At 43.6% G+C, this 16363-nt stretch overlaps 1 protein-coding gene across 4 annotated transcripts in view; it reads left to right on the plus strand.

Annotated features, from left to right (window-relative positions):
* Positions 1–3869: 3869 nt before the first annotated feature.
* The window catches only part of ATP8A1 (ATPase phospholipid transporting 8A1), a 250631-nt gene continuing 238137 nt past the window's right edge, over positions 3870–16363 (plus strand). For all 4 annotated transcript variants that reach the window (XM_032135949.2, XM_032135950.2, XM_032135948.2 and 1 more), the window contains exon 1: positions 3870–4168. In XM_032135949.2, the coding sequence (XP_031991840.1) occupies positions 4120–4168 (49 nt within the window). In that variant the 5' untranslated portion in view covers positions 3870–4119. The remainder of the gene's footprint in view (positions 4169–16363) is intronic.

Genomic DNA, 16363 nt, shown 5'->3' on the forward strand with positions numbered 1-16363 from the left:
CTTAAAAAGATAAATGAAAGAACTCATACTAGATAAAATGGTCTCATTTTCCAGAGCACCCTCTTTACCTTCCTTTTTACTCTTTGCCTATGTGTCCCTCCTACTTCCTTCAACACCTCATACAACCACCTCTCCCCTTCCACTAGCTCCTAATTACCTCTACAAGACTCTCAACTTAACTCACACTCTGTTAAACCAGCCCAATCCTTCCCTGGCAAATGACTGTTGGCTGTGTATCTCTCTATCAACCTCTGGCTATGTTGCCACTCCCATTCCCGCAAAAAACTAGGTCTTCACCAACTTGACCTGCCACCCTCGTTATGAAGGAAAAGACCCTTTCCAACTTCTAAACATGCAGTCATTAGCCGACTTCCCCATCTCTGATATGACCAAAAATACCATGACAGGACGTGCAACCCAACTTTTGCTTTCTTACATTTCCAACATCACCCGTTACACAAACAATAAAAAGCCCATACACGGCCCTGTAACCACAAATACTATTTTAACTTTCCAAGCCCCTTTATGCATACAATGCAACCTGTCATCTGGCCTGCCTCTAGGGCACCTACCACCACATCAGTGTAATTACACCTTACAACTTCAAGCCCCAATGGATCATGCTAGCTTTCAAGTCACCCAAACAGCTCCATTCAACCAGCCTGTCCGCTTCTCTGGGCCCCCCAAAATCATCACCTCCTCCCTACTCAACAAACAGTCCGGGTTCTGTAATGGCAGACATACTCCCTGCATGACCATTCACCCCTGGACTCCCTGCAGCTGCGCCCCCACCACTAGTGAGTGCCTTCTCATCCCCTCTTTCAATCGCTCTCTCGAATGGCTCCTAGTAGATACAAAATGTTTTTTCCTCCAATGGGAAAATAAAACACAGGGAGCCACTCAGTTTACTCCCAACACCCCTTTCCAGCCGCTCACTGGAGCCACCTTAGCAAGTACTCTAGGAGTATGGGAGAATGAAAACACCAAACTCACACACCTTTTTAACATACATAACGAGTTGTGTCTACCCAGCCAAGGCATATTCTTCTTATGTGGAATGTCAACCTATATCTGCCTCCCCACTAACTGGACAGGCACCTGCACCTTAGTCTTTCTAAGCCCCCACATTGACATTGCCCCAGGGAATCAGACCTTATCAGTACCCCTCAAAGCTCAAGTCCGTCAGCAAAGAGCCGTGATTAGAAATAGCCACTGCCACAGGGACTGGAATAGCCGGCTTGTCCACGTCATTATCCTACTACCACACCCTCTCAAAAGATTTCTCAGACAGTTTACAGGAAATAACAAAATCTATTCTTACTTTACAATCTCAAATAGACTCTTTAGCAGCAGTGACTCTCCAAAACCGCCGAGGCCTAGACCTCCTCACTGCTGAAAAAGGAGGACTCTGCATCTTCTTAGGGGAAGAGTGTTGTTTTTACACTAATCAGTCAGGAATAGTGCGGGATGCTGCCCGGCGTATACAAGAAAAAGCTTCTGAAATCAGACAACGCATCTCAGAATCTCATTCCCCCTTCTAGGACACTCTAAAAATGCCTCTTTTAGCTTGGGTCCTACCATTTCTCGGACCCCTCCTAGGAATAGCGGCCTTTTGTACACTCCTCCTTTGCCTAATAAAGTTCATGTGACAACAAATCTCCTCCTTATCTAACCAGACTTTTAACCAGCTTCTCATTAGGCACTACCAACTCCTAGCAACCGAAGACGACGACCAGGACTCACCTACCCATGGCCTCCACCTCCAGGACCTGTAATTTCTTAGATTTCCTCCAGGCCCTCCAAGAACATACGTGGCTCATAGCAGATCCTTCTCTGCCATACGGATGGCTCGCGTCCACAGATGACCTCTACTTACAAGGGACATTTTTAGACTTCACACCCCGGGAAGTGTTCACCTTCGGTGCCGTCTTCTTTAGCCTCCTGCTGTTGCTCTGCCCCTACAGTCCTCCAATATCCCTTCCCCACGACGCCCCCATTCAGCAGGAAGTAGCCAGACGAACAGCGATGCCCACCTCCCCACTTCTTAAAAAACAAAAAAGGGAGGAATGTTAAGTAACAGGAGCACCCTAATGGCGCTGGTTCTGGGTTCCTCTTCCTCCCCAACACAGGCCCGCCAAAAGGAGCCAATCAGAGGTCACGCCTTCCCGCCTCAGCCTAGACCCAGCCCCTCAGCCAACCAGCGACCCCCACGTAACGTCCCTAGGCATAAAAGACGGAGGCTGCAGAGCCCTCGCTCTCTTTCTTCTTCCGCTTAGGCTCTCCCTCGGACTCCTCCAATAAAGATCTCTTGACTGCAACCGGTGTGGCGTGGTCTGAGTCTGAGCCTACAGTCACCCTTTCAATGACAGTCCAGAAAAAGCTGTGTTCATGTTTTACGTTTAGAAGACCATACTTCCAAATCATGACTATCACTGAAACAGATACATTTATTGTTGAGTCCTGCTTTACCCTGAGATGTTCCATGAGAATACATTTTCTTTGTTCTAATTCCAGCCTCTGAATCAGAGCCAACTAGAGTGGGCTCTTCATAAATATGCATTGACTACCTGAGTATTAATGTAGGGCAGGGCTCTGATTAGCAAGTGCTACCTGCAGGAAGCAGAAGAAATACCACAAATGGAGATAGGACGCTATTAGCAGATTTTATTTCATTTTTTCCTGAGGCTTGGAAATAATCACCTCTCTCTCAGGTCAAACCTCTTCAGCTCTCTCCCTTTAGGATGTGAAAAGATCTCAAATAAAAGGCTTGTATGTGAGGATCTCTTTCGCTGGTTGCTGCAGGACGAGCATGAAATGAGGGGAAAAGCAAATTGCTTCTAATTTATTGTTTCTGGTTTATTCCTTTCCTGCCAGTTCAGCAGCTCGCCAGAAACAGCACAAAACCTTACATCTTAACTTGAAGGTGAAGTAATTGTTTTGACAACTTGTTAGCATAGATCTCCGTAAACAAAATAAAAAGTAATGAGGCTATGATAGTCTGAAGGACATCGGCAAATTAAAATTTAACATATTTATGGATTTTATACAAAGACTCCTCTCCCCTTTGCAGATAAAACGACTGCATCCAACTTTATGCAGATTTAACTAAAAGAAAAAAACAAGTCTTTTGTGAACCACCTGGGCCAATACTTAGTTGGCTTAATTGCAATTTCAGTGCCTTGTCAGGCTGCAGAGCCTGAACTAGGGAGATGCACCGGGCCCACTTGCAGGCGGGGCCCAGATGCACCCAAGCCCCACGGACAAGAGCACCATGGGCACCAGGGGCCTCCCGACCTGGCAGCCTGTTGCTGGTGGGTGAGGCAGAAGGACAAGTGCGGCTCAGGCCACGAGTCAGGCTGGGCGTGCAGAGAGGTTAGAATTACACCCAGATGGCGAACAGTCGTTCCTTTCCCCTGCTCTGGCTAGCAGCTAAACCTTGTAGTCCCAGACCCTTTTGCCTTCGCCTGCCCGCTCAGACCCAACAGCAATTTCCGGACGACGGGCGGCTCCATTGCGATCAAAAGCCAGGGGTAGCGGGAGGGGATTCGTGAGAATGCAGCAGCCAGAGCATTCTTTCCTTTCTGAGCAAGACGTGAGAGAGTGCGAGTGGCCTGGAGGAGGAACCAGGTCAACCAACTCCGCAGGACGGACCGAAAACGCTGGAGGACTGAGGAGGCTAAGAGTTGATCCCCCCTTTGAGTCGTGATAAGGTCCGAAGCGGGGCGGGACGGGGCGAAGGAGGCTCCCCCTGGCTCTCCCCGCCCCTCATCCGCTTTCCTCGCAGAGCGGCCGCGGGAGGGGGAGCGCGCGCCCCGCAGGCCCCTCCCCCGGCGCCGGCGCTCGAGCTCCACCCCTTCCCGAGCCGCCCCTCCGCGGCTGCAGCGAGAGCTCGCCCAGCTCTGCGGACGCCGCCACCTTCGCCGCCACCGCTGCCTTTCTCCTCCTCCTGTCGGCGTGCGGCGGCCGCGCCCGGCGGCGGCTCGCTCTGCCCTAGGTGTGCGGCGGCGCGGCCCAGGCTGCAGCTGAGCGCTCTGCGCGGCGCAGCCGGGTCTCCAGCGTGTACCACGCCGTGACAGGTGCAGAGTCGCGGCTGAGGACCCACCTGCAGCCGCCGCCGCGATGCCCACCATGCGGAGGACCGTGTCGGAGATCCGCTCCCGCGCCGAGGGTGAGGGGCCGCCGAGGCTCAGGGCTAGCCCGGGGTCGGGCGGCGAGTGTGCGTGTGAACGTGTGTGTTTATTCTGGAAGAGACCGTATCCCACCTCTTCGCCGTCGGCAGTCCGACTGTCGCGCCCGGCCCCTAGTGGACCCTTCCCCCGCGCTGCCCCCAGTGCACTCGCAGACCCTTTCCAGGCTCCAGTACCCTCGAATGGGTGTTCTCGGCGGGAGCCCCGAGGCGTGCTTTGCACCGCAGTGTGACGATTGGGTCCCAGTCACTGAGCGCACTCGCCCTGCCCACCTCCCTCCCCACCAGCTCGATTTCCACTCAGCAGATCCCCAGCCCGCCGCCCCTGCCTCCGGCGCCCACCGTTTTGCGACCCCCTATCTGAGCTCCCAGCGAAGCGAGTTTGCTTTTCCCGGGCTGCAGGATCCTTTGATCCGTAGTCGCTTGCCTCTCGGAGCGCGGGGAGCCTTCATCGGGGTCGGGTGCCGAGTGGGTCCCCTGCATTACAGATTCTGCAATTCTGCCTCCTGCAGCGGAGTCCCACCGGCTCGCGTCTGAGGTTTCGTTTTTGTGTTTCCCTTTTACCCGAAACCCTCACTTCGGCCAGCTGATCTGACTTTTTAGCCAGGTGGAAGCTGTTTTCTTTGCTCCACCTGGGGCCAGCTCTTGAATGGCCACGGTTGTCAACACTGAGCAACAGATGCTCCGGGGTAGAAGCAAGTAAGCTTTCCGAGGGCCGAGACTCTTCATCGTATCCGAGGAGCCCTCAACATCCTGCCTGCCATGTGGCAGGCACTCTGTAAATATTATTTGATTTTCCTCGCGTCAAAGCCAAGATCGTAAATATCCCAAGGTTTGTTTGTCCTCTCCCACAAACCTGTACTTGAATCCTGCAGAGGGTGGAATAACATGTTTTTCAGAAATCTATGTTGCCATCATCACTGATTCCCACTCTTCCTCCGCACCTCCATCTTTTAATGTAAGACAGGTGGTAAAGTGGTTTTAGAAAAATATATAAGTTAGGAGAATTGGATTTCAGGGATGGAGACAGGCCATTTTTTTCTCCTTAGGGTCTCCCTGTAAAATTAGGGTCCTTGAAATTTTCTGATTGCAGTATTTAGGAAATATTAAATGAAACTGCTGTGGGGAGAAGGCCAAGCAAGAGTCAAAACTGTCCTGTGTACTACATAGGAATTCGGTACATGCTGTCATTTGTAATACACCAAAAAATACATAGGGAATTATAGTTTTACATACACAGTTGAATATATTATACTTTTAAAATGCACACTGTAAAAATTCCTTTTTTTCACTTCTAAGTGAAATTAGTCACAGAGATAATGAAAATATAATGGTAATAGTTGATGTTGTTCTTTTAAATAATAGCAATTGATGGGTCCTATATTGTGGGAAATAGGGGGAAGAGAAAAAGTCTGAGAGCACTGCAAAACCTGTGGCACGTGAGGGGATTACAGGGCTGCAGTATTGTTGTTGATTGGCTTGTGTATTTTTCAAAGTACTTTTACAAAGATTACCTTATGGAACCTTACAACACTCCAGGAGTTTGGTGAAGGTGGAGTGCCATCTGATAGTTGAGGAAACTGTGGTCCATTATGGTTTAGTAATTTGCCCAAGGTCAAGTAACCAGTTCAGTGACACATTTGGATTAAGAGCTCTGGGAAAACAAGGACTGCTGCTTGTTTAATCTTTGTATTCCCTGTGCCTCCAGCACAGTGTCAGGGCCGTGGTGGTGCTTGGTGAATGGCCCTTTCCCCTGGTATTGGTTGATTCCAGTTTATTATAGCTTCAGCATTGTGCTTGGGACCGTGGTGAAGACAGATAATGATTCTGTGGGGCTGGCGTTGTGGCTCATTGCCTGCTCTGCCCACACTTTTCTTTCCTACGAAATATTTCTTTCCTAAGAAATATAGTCCTACCTTTCCTAAGGAATATTCTCCATTGAGAGAGGCCCTGCTGCCTAGAGGGCCTTGTTCTGAACTGCAGCCTTTTTGGCCTCAGCTGATTGGACTATGGTTGGCTCCTGACCCAGGGGCAACCAATTCTTATGTGACTCAGACACTTGTAACCTTGTGGTTTGGCTCAAAAAGAGTCTCTGTGTTAATCATATCTCTCTTGAAAACATGAAAGTTAGAGATTTAGAGTAAAAGCAGAAGGGAGCAGAGGTGAATAGGCTGGTAGGGGAGAGAATGGGTGGTCATAATAAGTCATGGGAATGCTGCTGATAGAAGAAAGCAGAAACTATGAGTGAGTAGAGAGATAGCAAAGAAAATGGAATGGATGGGCAGACACAGATCCTGAGAGAGGGTGGCAAGACCTTGGTGCCTGCCCTCCCGAATTTTATAGCCCTAGTTCCCAAGTAGCATTAAAATAAGCTCTTCCCCCCCGCCCTTGAAGTGACTCGAATGGGTTTCTGTTCCCTTCATCCAGATTGGCCTGATATATGACTGTCTTGCCTGTAAGTTGTTTACAACCAAACTGGGGAGAAAGGACTTAAAGAGGGAATAAATAGTCTAAGAGGGGATGTTGTTAATTAAATATTGTGCATGCTGTGGGGGATGCAGGACCTGTGGAAGATGAGGAATTTAGTACATATTACTGAACATGAGGCCTGCTGAGCGAACATTTCATTGAGGTGTGATTTGAGATGAGCCCTCACACAGTGCTTCTCAAACTCGAAGGTTCATAGGAATCACCTGCGGATCTTGTTAAATGCAGAGTCTGATTCAGGAGGTCTGGAGTGGGGCCAGAGTTACTACATTTCTGACAAGAATGTAATGCTGAAGGATGCTGGCCTGCAGATCACAGTCTGGGCAGCAGGATCCTAAAGGATACTGACATCTATTTCTGTAGTTAGGAGAGTGTTGAAGACAGTCATAACATGAACAAATGGGGAAAGTGAACATGGCTTATTTCAGAGTTCTTAAGGAAATTGGCCAGGAGCAGAGGGAAACTTGGAAGGAGTCGGCTATAAGTTTGGATAGGTAGACTACTGCCAGATTACAAAGCATTTTAAATGCCAAGGTGAGTCATTTGGACACAGGACCAAATATTTGAACAGGTTCTTAGGGTTCATTGAATCTAATTTCTTATTTAAGCCTAACTCCAATATATAATATCGAACAGGGCCAGTTGGGGGCCACATCGTTATAAGGGAGGGACATCCTAAAAGTAGTAACTTAGTTAAGTCTGGAAGTGTGTTGGCTGGTTTGGAGGAAAAGGTATGGTAGATAGACTCTTTTGCAAAACAGTCTTAAAATGACAAAAGTCAGAATTAGTATTAGAGTGGAACAGTGAGAATGGGAAGGGAGGAATGAGATTTCTGACTGAATCATTAACTCATTCAGCAGACGTCTACTGAACTTCAATTACTGTTACAGGCACTGGGATACATCAGTTAACAGAAGAGGAAAAGCGTGGCCCTGGAGGTGCTTACTTTCTAGTGAGGCAGGAGACAAAACACACACAAAATATGCTAATTATAGAATTTGTTGTGTGGCCAATGCTATGGGGAAAATGAAGAGAAAGTAAAATGTTTAAGGTGGGTGGATGGATTGCAATTTTAAGTAGGTTAGTTAGGCTAGCCCTCATTGAAAAGTTGGCATGAAGGAGATAAGGGAGTTGGCCTGGTGGGGATCTGGGGGAAGAGTGTTCCAGCCGCAGCAAATGCCCCAAGGCAGGAGAGAATCGGGAATTAGGAACAGTGAGGGGAAGAATAGTAGGAAATGAGGTCACAAAGGTCATTGTATTAGTCCGCTCTTAGGCTGCTAGTAAAAACATACCCAAGACTGGATAATTTATAAAGAAAAAGAGGTTTAATGGACTCATAGTTTCACATGGCTAGGGAGGCCTCACAATCATGGCAGAAAGTGAAGGATGAGCAAAGGCAAAAGAGCGTGTGCAGGGGAACTGCCCTTTATAAAACCATCAGATCTCGTGAGACTTATTCACTATCATGAGAACAGCACGGGAAACACCTGCCCCCGTGATTCAATTACCTCCCACCAGGTCTCTTCCACAACACTTGGGGATTATGGGAGCAAGAATTTAAGATGAGATTTGGGTGGGGACACAGCCAAATCATATCAATCATATTATAGGACTTTGCTATTTAGTGAACATTTAGTAAACATAGGGCAGGACAGAGAAGGACTTTTTTAAAAAGCAATTCTCAAGCAATTTAGAATTCTAATGTTAATAAGTTACCACGGATCTTATTGGTATTAGCATATTGATATTTTATTGGTAATAACATATTGGTAGTAGGTTCATAAATTATCAGGGATCTTATTGGGCTGGCTCGTGAAGATTTAGTTGAGTAAATCTGTGGTGGGCTTGGGGATTCGCATTCTTAATGAGCCTCCCAAGATACCCTGGTGCTGGTGAAACACATTTTGAGGAAATTTCCATTACAGTCTTGAACTTGATTGGTTGAGAAAATCTATTAAACAATAAGGAAGTTGGGAAGGAGGACTAATAAAATAAGAGATGATACTAATTCAAATTTTGAGGAAACTGGGACATCCAAATGGACATGTTTTAAAGGTAGTTGGAAATTTTTAGGTGAGATGTGGGAAACCTCAAACTTGGGAATCTTGAGAGACAATAGTTGAAACTCTGATAGTGGAAAAATTTGCCAGAAGGCAAGAGTAGATAAAGCAGAAGATGAAGAATTTTAGGTCTCTTTACTTAGCTGCCCCAGATAAATCAAATGGGTGTTTGAACTTAGCATTTGTAATCTGGAAACAGACTGAAATAATGGTAGCTTACACAAAATAGTTTTTCTCACTCCTGTAAAACTAGTGTGGAGGTAGACAGTCAGGGTTGGCTGTGCCTGCTACACAAAGTCATAAGGGATGTTGGCTCCTTGTGCCTTTCTGCTTCACTGTCCTGAGAGTTTGACTTCCATAAAGTCACAACATGGTTGCTGGAGTGCCAGCCATCATGTACAATAGTTTTAGCCAGGAGAAAATGGAAGGGTGAAAGGCAAACAGGTTTTCCAGAAAGCACCACACAAAAACTAATGCTTATTTTGCATTGGTTTCCACTTGCAGGGCAAGCTGGGAAATGGAAATTTCCATCTGGACACATTACCCAGTGTTGTGTTACAAATGGAAAAGGGCGTATGGTTATTGAGCAGTGCATTAGTCCATTTTCACACTGCTGATAAAGACATACCCGAGACTGGGCAATTTACAAAAGAAAGAGGTTTAATGGATTTACAGTTCCACATGTTTGGGAGGCCTCACAATCATGGCTGAAGGCAAGGAGGAGCAAGTCACATCTTACATGGATGGCAGCAGGCAAAGAGAGAGAGCTTGGGTAGGGAAACTCTCATTTTTAAAACCATCAGATCTCATGAGACTTATTCACTATCTCAAGAACAGCATGGGAAAGACCAGCCTCCGTGATTCAATTACCTCTCACCAGGTTGCTCCCATGACACATGAGAATTGTGGGAGTTACAATTCAAGAAGAGATTGGGCAGGGACACAGCCAAACCATATTCCACCACTGGCCTGTGCCAAGCCTCATGTCCTCACATTTCAAGACCAATCATGCCTTCCCAACAGTCCCCCAAAGTCTTAACTCATTTCACCATTAACTCAAAAGTCCACAGTCCAAAATCTCATCTGAGACAAGGCAAGTCCCTTCTGCCTATGAGCCTGTAAAATCAAAATCAGGTTAATTACTTCCTAGATACAATGAGGGTACAGGCATTGGGTAAATACAGCCATTCCAAAGGGGAGAAATTGGCCAAAACGAAGGGGCTACAGGCCCCATGCAAGTCCAAAATCCAGCAGGGCAGTCAAATCTTAAAGGTCCAAAATGATCTCCTTTGACTCCATGTTTCACATCCAGGTCACGCCAGTGCTCTTAAGAGGTGAGTTCCCATGGTCTCAGGCAGCTCTGCCCCTGTGGCTTTGCAGGGTACAGTCCCCCTCCTGGCTGCTTTCACAGACTGGCGTTGAGTGTGGCTTTTCTGATGTACGGTTCAAGTTGTTGGTGGATCTACCATTCTGGGATCTGGAGGACAGTGGCCCTCTCCTCACAGCTCCGCTAGGCAGCGCCCCAGTGGGGACTCTGTGTGGGGGCTATGACCCCACATTTCCCTTCCACACTGCCTTAGCAGAGGTTCTCCATGAGGGCCCTGCCCCTGCAGCAAACTTATGCCTGGGCATCCAAGTGTTTCCATACATCTTCTGAAATCTAGGCAGAGGTTCCCAAACCTCAGTTCTTGGCTTCTGCACACCTGTAGGCTCCACATCACGTGGAAGCTGCCAAGGCTTGGGGCTCCCACTCTTTGAAGCAACAGCCCGAGCTGTACCTTGGCCCCTTTTAGTCACAGCTGGAGCAGCTGGGACAAGGCATCAAGTCCCTAGACTGCACATAGCAGAGAGACCCTGGGCCCCGCCCCTGAAACCATATTTTCCTCTTAAACCTCTAGGCCCGTGATGGAAGGGGCTGCCACAAAGTCTCCAATATGCCCTGAAGACATTTTCTCCATCGTCTTGGTGATTAACATTCAGCTCCTTGTTACTTATGCACATTTCTACAACAGGCTTGAATTTCTCCTCAGAAAATGGAGTTTTCTTTTATATCGCATTGTTAGGCTGCAAATTTTCCAAAATTTTATGCTCTATTTCCCTTTTAAAACTGAATGCCTTTAACAGCACCTAAGTCACCTCTTGAATGTTTTGCTGCTTAGAAATTTATTCTACCAGACACCCTAAATTATCTCTCTCAAGTTCAAAGTTCCACAAATCTCTAGGGTGGGGGGAAAAATGCTGCCAGTCTCTGCTAAAACGTAACAAGAGTCACCTTTGCTCCAGTTCGCAACAAATTCCTCATCTCCATCTGAGACTACCTCAGCTTGGAATTCATTGTCCGTATCATCAGCATTTTGGGTCAAAGCCATTCAACAAGTCTCTAGGGAGTTCCACACTTTTCCATGTTTTCCTGCCTTCGGAGCCCTCCAAACTTTTTCAACCTCTGCCTGTTACCCAGTTCCAAAGTCATTTCCACATTTTCAGTATCTTTTTAGCAGCACCCCACTCTTCTGGTACAAATGTACTGTATTAGTCTGTTTTCACGCTCCTGAAAAAGACGTACCGAGACTGGGCAATTTACAAAAGAAAGAGGTTTATGGACTTACATGGCTGGGGAGGTCTCACAATCATGGTGGAAGGCAATGAAGGAGCAAGTCCGATCTTACATGGATGGCAGCAGGCAGAGAGAGCTTGTGCAGGGAAACTTCCATTTATAAAACTATCAGATCTTGTGAGACTTGTTCACTATCACGGGAACAGCATGGGAAAGACCTGTCCCCATGATTCAGTTTCCTCCTATTGGGTTCCTCTATGACATGTGAGAATTGTGGGATTTACAATTTAAGATGAGATTTGGGTGGGGACGCAGCCAAACTATATCAGGCTGACAACAGAATCAGTCACAGTGAAGTTCTCAGATTGCCAAAGGCTCTTGCTTGGATAACATAGAAACTGCTCTGGAGCTCATACTTTACATATAATAAGGATTAAATTGTTCAAAACTAAAGAAATGCACACACAGAAAAACTTCACATACCTATCCAGTGGTTTGTGTTTTCTTCTGTTGAATAATGCTAAAATATAACAACATTTATTTGATTATGTAAAATATGTGCTAAACGATGTGTCCAGAAGTTGTTTTAGGAATTATTTTTCTAAATGGCAACTCTAAAATGTTTGTAACTATGTAGAATGGTATGTTTTATTTACATAAATGGTAACAAAAGGAATAAAAAGTAATTTAAGCTGTTCTTAAAGGAAAAATTTTAGGACGCTATTCCAGGTAAAAGATGATTAAGGTTTTTGTTCCTTTAAAAACCACTTATTATGCACCAGCTGTGTGCCAGCTAAATGGGTGGTGGGACAAAAGGATGTGGTGGATGAAGGAGGTCCCAAAGGGAACATGGAGATGAGTTCAGTTACACCTGAAGTGGCACTGTGTGAGAAGGTGTGTATGAGTATAGCGATACAGCATGTCATCAATATTTGAAAATCTCAAAATAGGTGTCATTTTACTTAGTGTAATTCTGGAGATATAAGTGTATTAGATCTGATTATGTTAGGTTTTCTATCTTCAGTGCAGAATTCATGGGGTTTGTTTTCTGTCATTTCAAAAGCAGAATTGAAGCATGTACTGATGTTACAGCTGTGGGAATGTTTGCAAAGGTTAGAGGATGCTTTTGAAGTTAACGAAATGTTTGCTGTGTGAGTCTCTATTCACATGGCTTCATTGGACTGTCAATGACATGAAGGCCACCACTTTCCCCTTCATTCTTTACATCTTAGTGAAAGGAGCCCAAACCTTCCAATGATTGTATTCTCCGGGTAGTAAGCTCCCTAAGGGCAGGGGTTGTTGTCTGGTTTGTCCACTGATATATTGCTCCCCATGAGGACATTGCCTGGCACATAGTAGGAGTGCAGGCATTGGTTAAATGAATGAATCTATGTCCTAAAGATGAAAATACCTTATAATCCAATTTGTAAAATACTCAGAGCTAAATCTAGATGTACTTGGTACCCTCCTACTGAAACCTTAGCACCCCAAAGGAGCGTTTTTGTGAGATTTGTTCGCTGCTGTACCCTCTACACCTAGAGTTTTGTCTGTCACATAGCCACCACTCTATATTTGCTGAATGAATGGATAACTCTGAGCTTTGTTTTTAATGGAAGAGCTTAACTATGAGTCTTGATAGAAGTACTACCTGCTCACTGGGAAAAACTCATGCTTCAGAAAGTCTTGCAGGAGAGAGTAAAATTTATCCCAAACTATGCCATCCAAATATAATCACATTGTGATTATAAAATTTTATATACTTCATATAAGTTTATATATTTACAATGTTAGAATTTTAGTATATGTCCTTCCCAACTATTTTCCAGAAAAGATATATTTGTTAGGAAGAATGAGGTAGTCTGCATTATTTTTAATAATTTTATGGATCTCTGTGCCAATATAGATTTGTGTAAATTTTGTCTACTGTCGCTAGTTGTATCCTTAATGCCTGGAATAGTGCTTCACACTTGGTAGCAGCTCAGTAAATCTTTGTTGAATGAACAGATCAATTTTATTAATTTTATGACAGCTTAGCATTTTTATGTTAGTACAGAATAACTTACTAAAGAACCCTATGGGTGGGCATTTAGGTCATTTCAGTTTTTTAAACTCTTGAATAAGCATCTTTGTATCTTTTTGTGCACCTTTCTGATGGTTTTGTTCAAAGTCCCTGGAAATGGGATTTCTGGGTCAAAAGTATATATCTTTTTATGACTTTTGATACATATTTGAAAATTGCTAGAAAGATTATACTGATTTACGCTCCCACTGAAAGTGAATGAGAGTGCCTGTTTATCCCTTTGGCAGCATTGTATAGCATTTCTCTTCCTCCTTATGGATATAGAATGTAAAAAGTAAGTCTTTAAGTTTACATTGCTTTATTAGGTTTACCATATTTTGGTAAATGTAGTGATTATTTTTTTCTGAATTGTTTATAAAGTTTTGTATTGAAATTTAAGAACTTATATGTTAAAGATAATACTTTTTTCCTTATTCATAGTTTATCTTAACTTTGTAGTGCTTTAACATGTATGTAAATTAATTTTTATTAAGTATAATCTTTCCTTTTTTTAAATTTCTGCTTTAATGTCATATTTTTCATTTCAAGATAATTTTTCAATTATATTTTTCTTTTAGTACTTTTGGGTTTCATTTTAAACAGTTATATTAGTAATTCCTGTGTGATTTACTTTGTGGTGAAATGTGAGGCCTGGATTTAAGTTTTTCCTCAAATTATTTACCTGACATAATAACCATATATTTAATAATCCTTTCTTCCTACACTGATTTGAGGTGCTTCCTTATGTATATATTTGAGTTTTTTTCTGGAGTCGGTCTCTCTTTCCCTTCCCCCACCACCTCTCTTTATTTTGGTCCCTTTTAGCCCCTGGTATCAAATTCCTTTATTGCAACATAATAAAAAATATTCTCTTAGCTGTCCCATTTGCTTTGCTCTTTTCTCTAGGTTTTTCTGGGATTTTTTTTTTCCCCCCACAGGTGTATTTTTCTACTAGAATTTATGAGTACATCATTGAATCAAGTTAAATATGTTGGAATATTTATTGGAATTGCATTGTTTATAAATTTATATTAAGAGAATTGGCATCTTTCTTATATTGAGTCATGTATGCTTAGTTTCCCTCTTCAATTATTGCTACTTTGATATTGGTATCAGTCTGAATTCATTTCAGTTTTTCAGTTAATTTTTGTCTCTTTAGGTTTTAAAATTATATTGTATGTCTTAAAAGTATTTTTAAATGAGGTTTTAAATTAATAAGATTTGACCAGGTATATATTGGTTTTACTACTTTTTGAGCAAGAATGGTTCATTTCTATCTGCTGATGTATTGTGGACTCTGCTTCCAACTTACCACTTTTATTATTTCTTGTAGTGGCCCTGACATGATAGCTGAGATATTACTCTTTTTTCTCCTTTTTGCTAGGAATAAGGTCAAATTTAGACCAGCTAGATTTAACTAATGGTTCCATGGAATCTACTTACAAATCGGCATTTAAATCTCAGATCAGCACTAAAAGAAATAAAACATGAGCCACAATCAAGCAGCTACATTTAAAATGTAAAAAGAAATGTTAAATGAATTTTAATACTATGTATTTAATATTAATACAAGTAATCGTGTATTTAATATATAAATACTAATATGTATTATAAATTTTCTTTGGCCCAATATATCCAAAATATTATTTCAATATTTTGTTTTAAAAATTTATGAGCAATAGTTTACGTTTTTTGTGCTACGTTTTCTAAATCTGGTGGGCATTTTATAGTGCATCTCAATTTGGACTATTCCATGTGCTCAGTAGCTACATGTGACTAGTGGCCACTGTATTGAACAGCATAGTTGTAAATTATACCTCTAGCATATGCTTACTTGTTAGGATTTACTAGAATTTTTCAGAATGGAAAACCATAGCTAAAAGTAATGGTTTTTGTAATGGAAACCGATAGCTAAAAGTAAGCTTATTAGAAATACATATGTAGATCTTGAGGTTTAAGTCTTCAGCTCCCTTCCTAACGACAGAAGGCAGTCACGTGTGTATAAAACCTCACACATTATATTGGTGCTTAGATAATACTGCCTTTGACTTGGCCCTTGTGGCAATTTAGAGATTTTATGTAAGTACATTGTGGCATCTTTTGTAGCCTGTTTTGTTTCCATTTTTTTAATCTCTTATAAAATATATTTGATAAAACACCCTGCCATGTCTTCCTATTCATTTTTATTTAAATGTTAGCATGAGATGTGAAGTAGGTAAAACTCTAAGTAGTATTCTTTTATGTACAATATCACCATCACTTGTGCTAAAGGGACAACTGTATAGAACTTGGCTTCATGGATTAATTAGACTTCTAATTGACTTGGCAAAGAGTGGTGTCTGTTTTAAATTGAGCCTCTGTTCATTGTTTTGTGTGAACTATCTTTGAAGGAGATGACTGATCTTGATCCATCTGGGGCTGTGCTTAATAATATCAGATTAGTTGAGTGACAGCTCAGAATGTCACTAAGAAGGCCAAAGCCAGCCTGGGTTCTGGACCAGAACACCACTTTAGTGGGCCAGACCTGTTTAGAGTACAAGATTGGCCTTTGTGGGTGAAGCAAGCAAACAATGGTATGCAGGGGTGAGTCAAAGAGATGGTTTGTTCTGATGCCAGCCTAGACCAGTTCAGCTTCTGTAATTGACGTAGGTCCCTGTGGTTAATTCTGGTCCTGAAGTAAAGCTAACGTTGTATAAAACAAATCTTCCAGCTTCTACAGACCATCTTTTTCCCCGTCCCTTCCTCAATCCCACATAGATTTAGTCCCAAAAATCTTTAACATTGACATTTGAAGAGCTCTGACTTAGCACTCTAAAGATGAGGCATGCACACCCTGTCACCACTTCCCTGACCCTGAGTGCCTGTCCCAGCAGCTTATAGAGCTCCAGGATGGGGGCCCTGCCATGCTCTTGGCAGGAGGAGATGCTGGTTCCCAACCCTAGCTTGGACTCCAGTGCTCAGCATTTGTGAGCCATTTTGATGCCAGACCAGGCCTGCCAAGGTTTCTGAGTATCATT

This window comes from Hylobates moloch, unplaced genomic scaffold (genome assembly GCF_009828535.3).
Source record: "Hylobates moloch isolate HMO894 unplaced genomic scaffold, HMol_V3 SCAFFOLD_17, whole genome shotgun sequence".
In the NCBI taxonomy this organism is placed as follows: Eukaryota; Metazoa; Chordata; class Mammalia; order Primates; family Hylobatidae; genus Hylobates; species Hylobates moloch.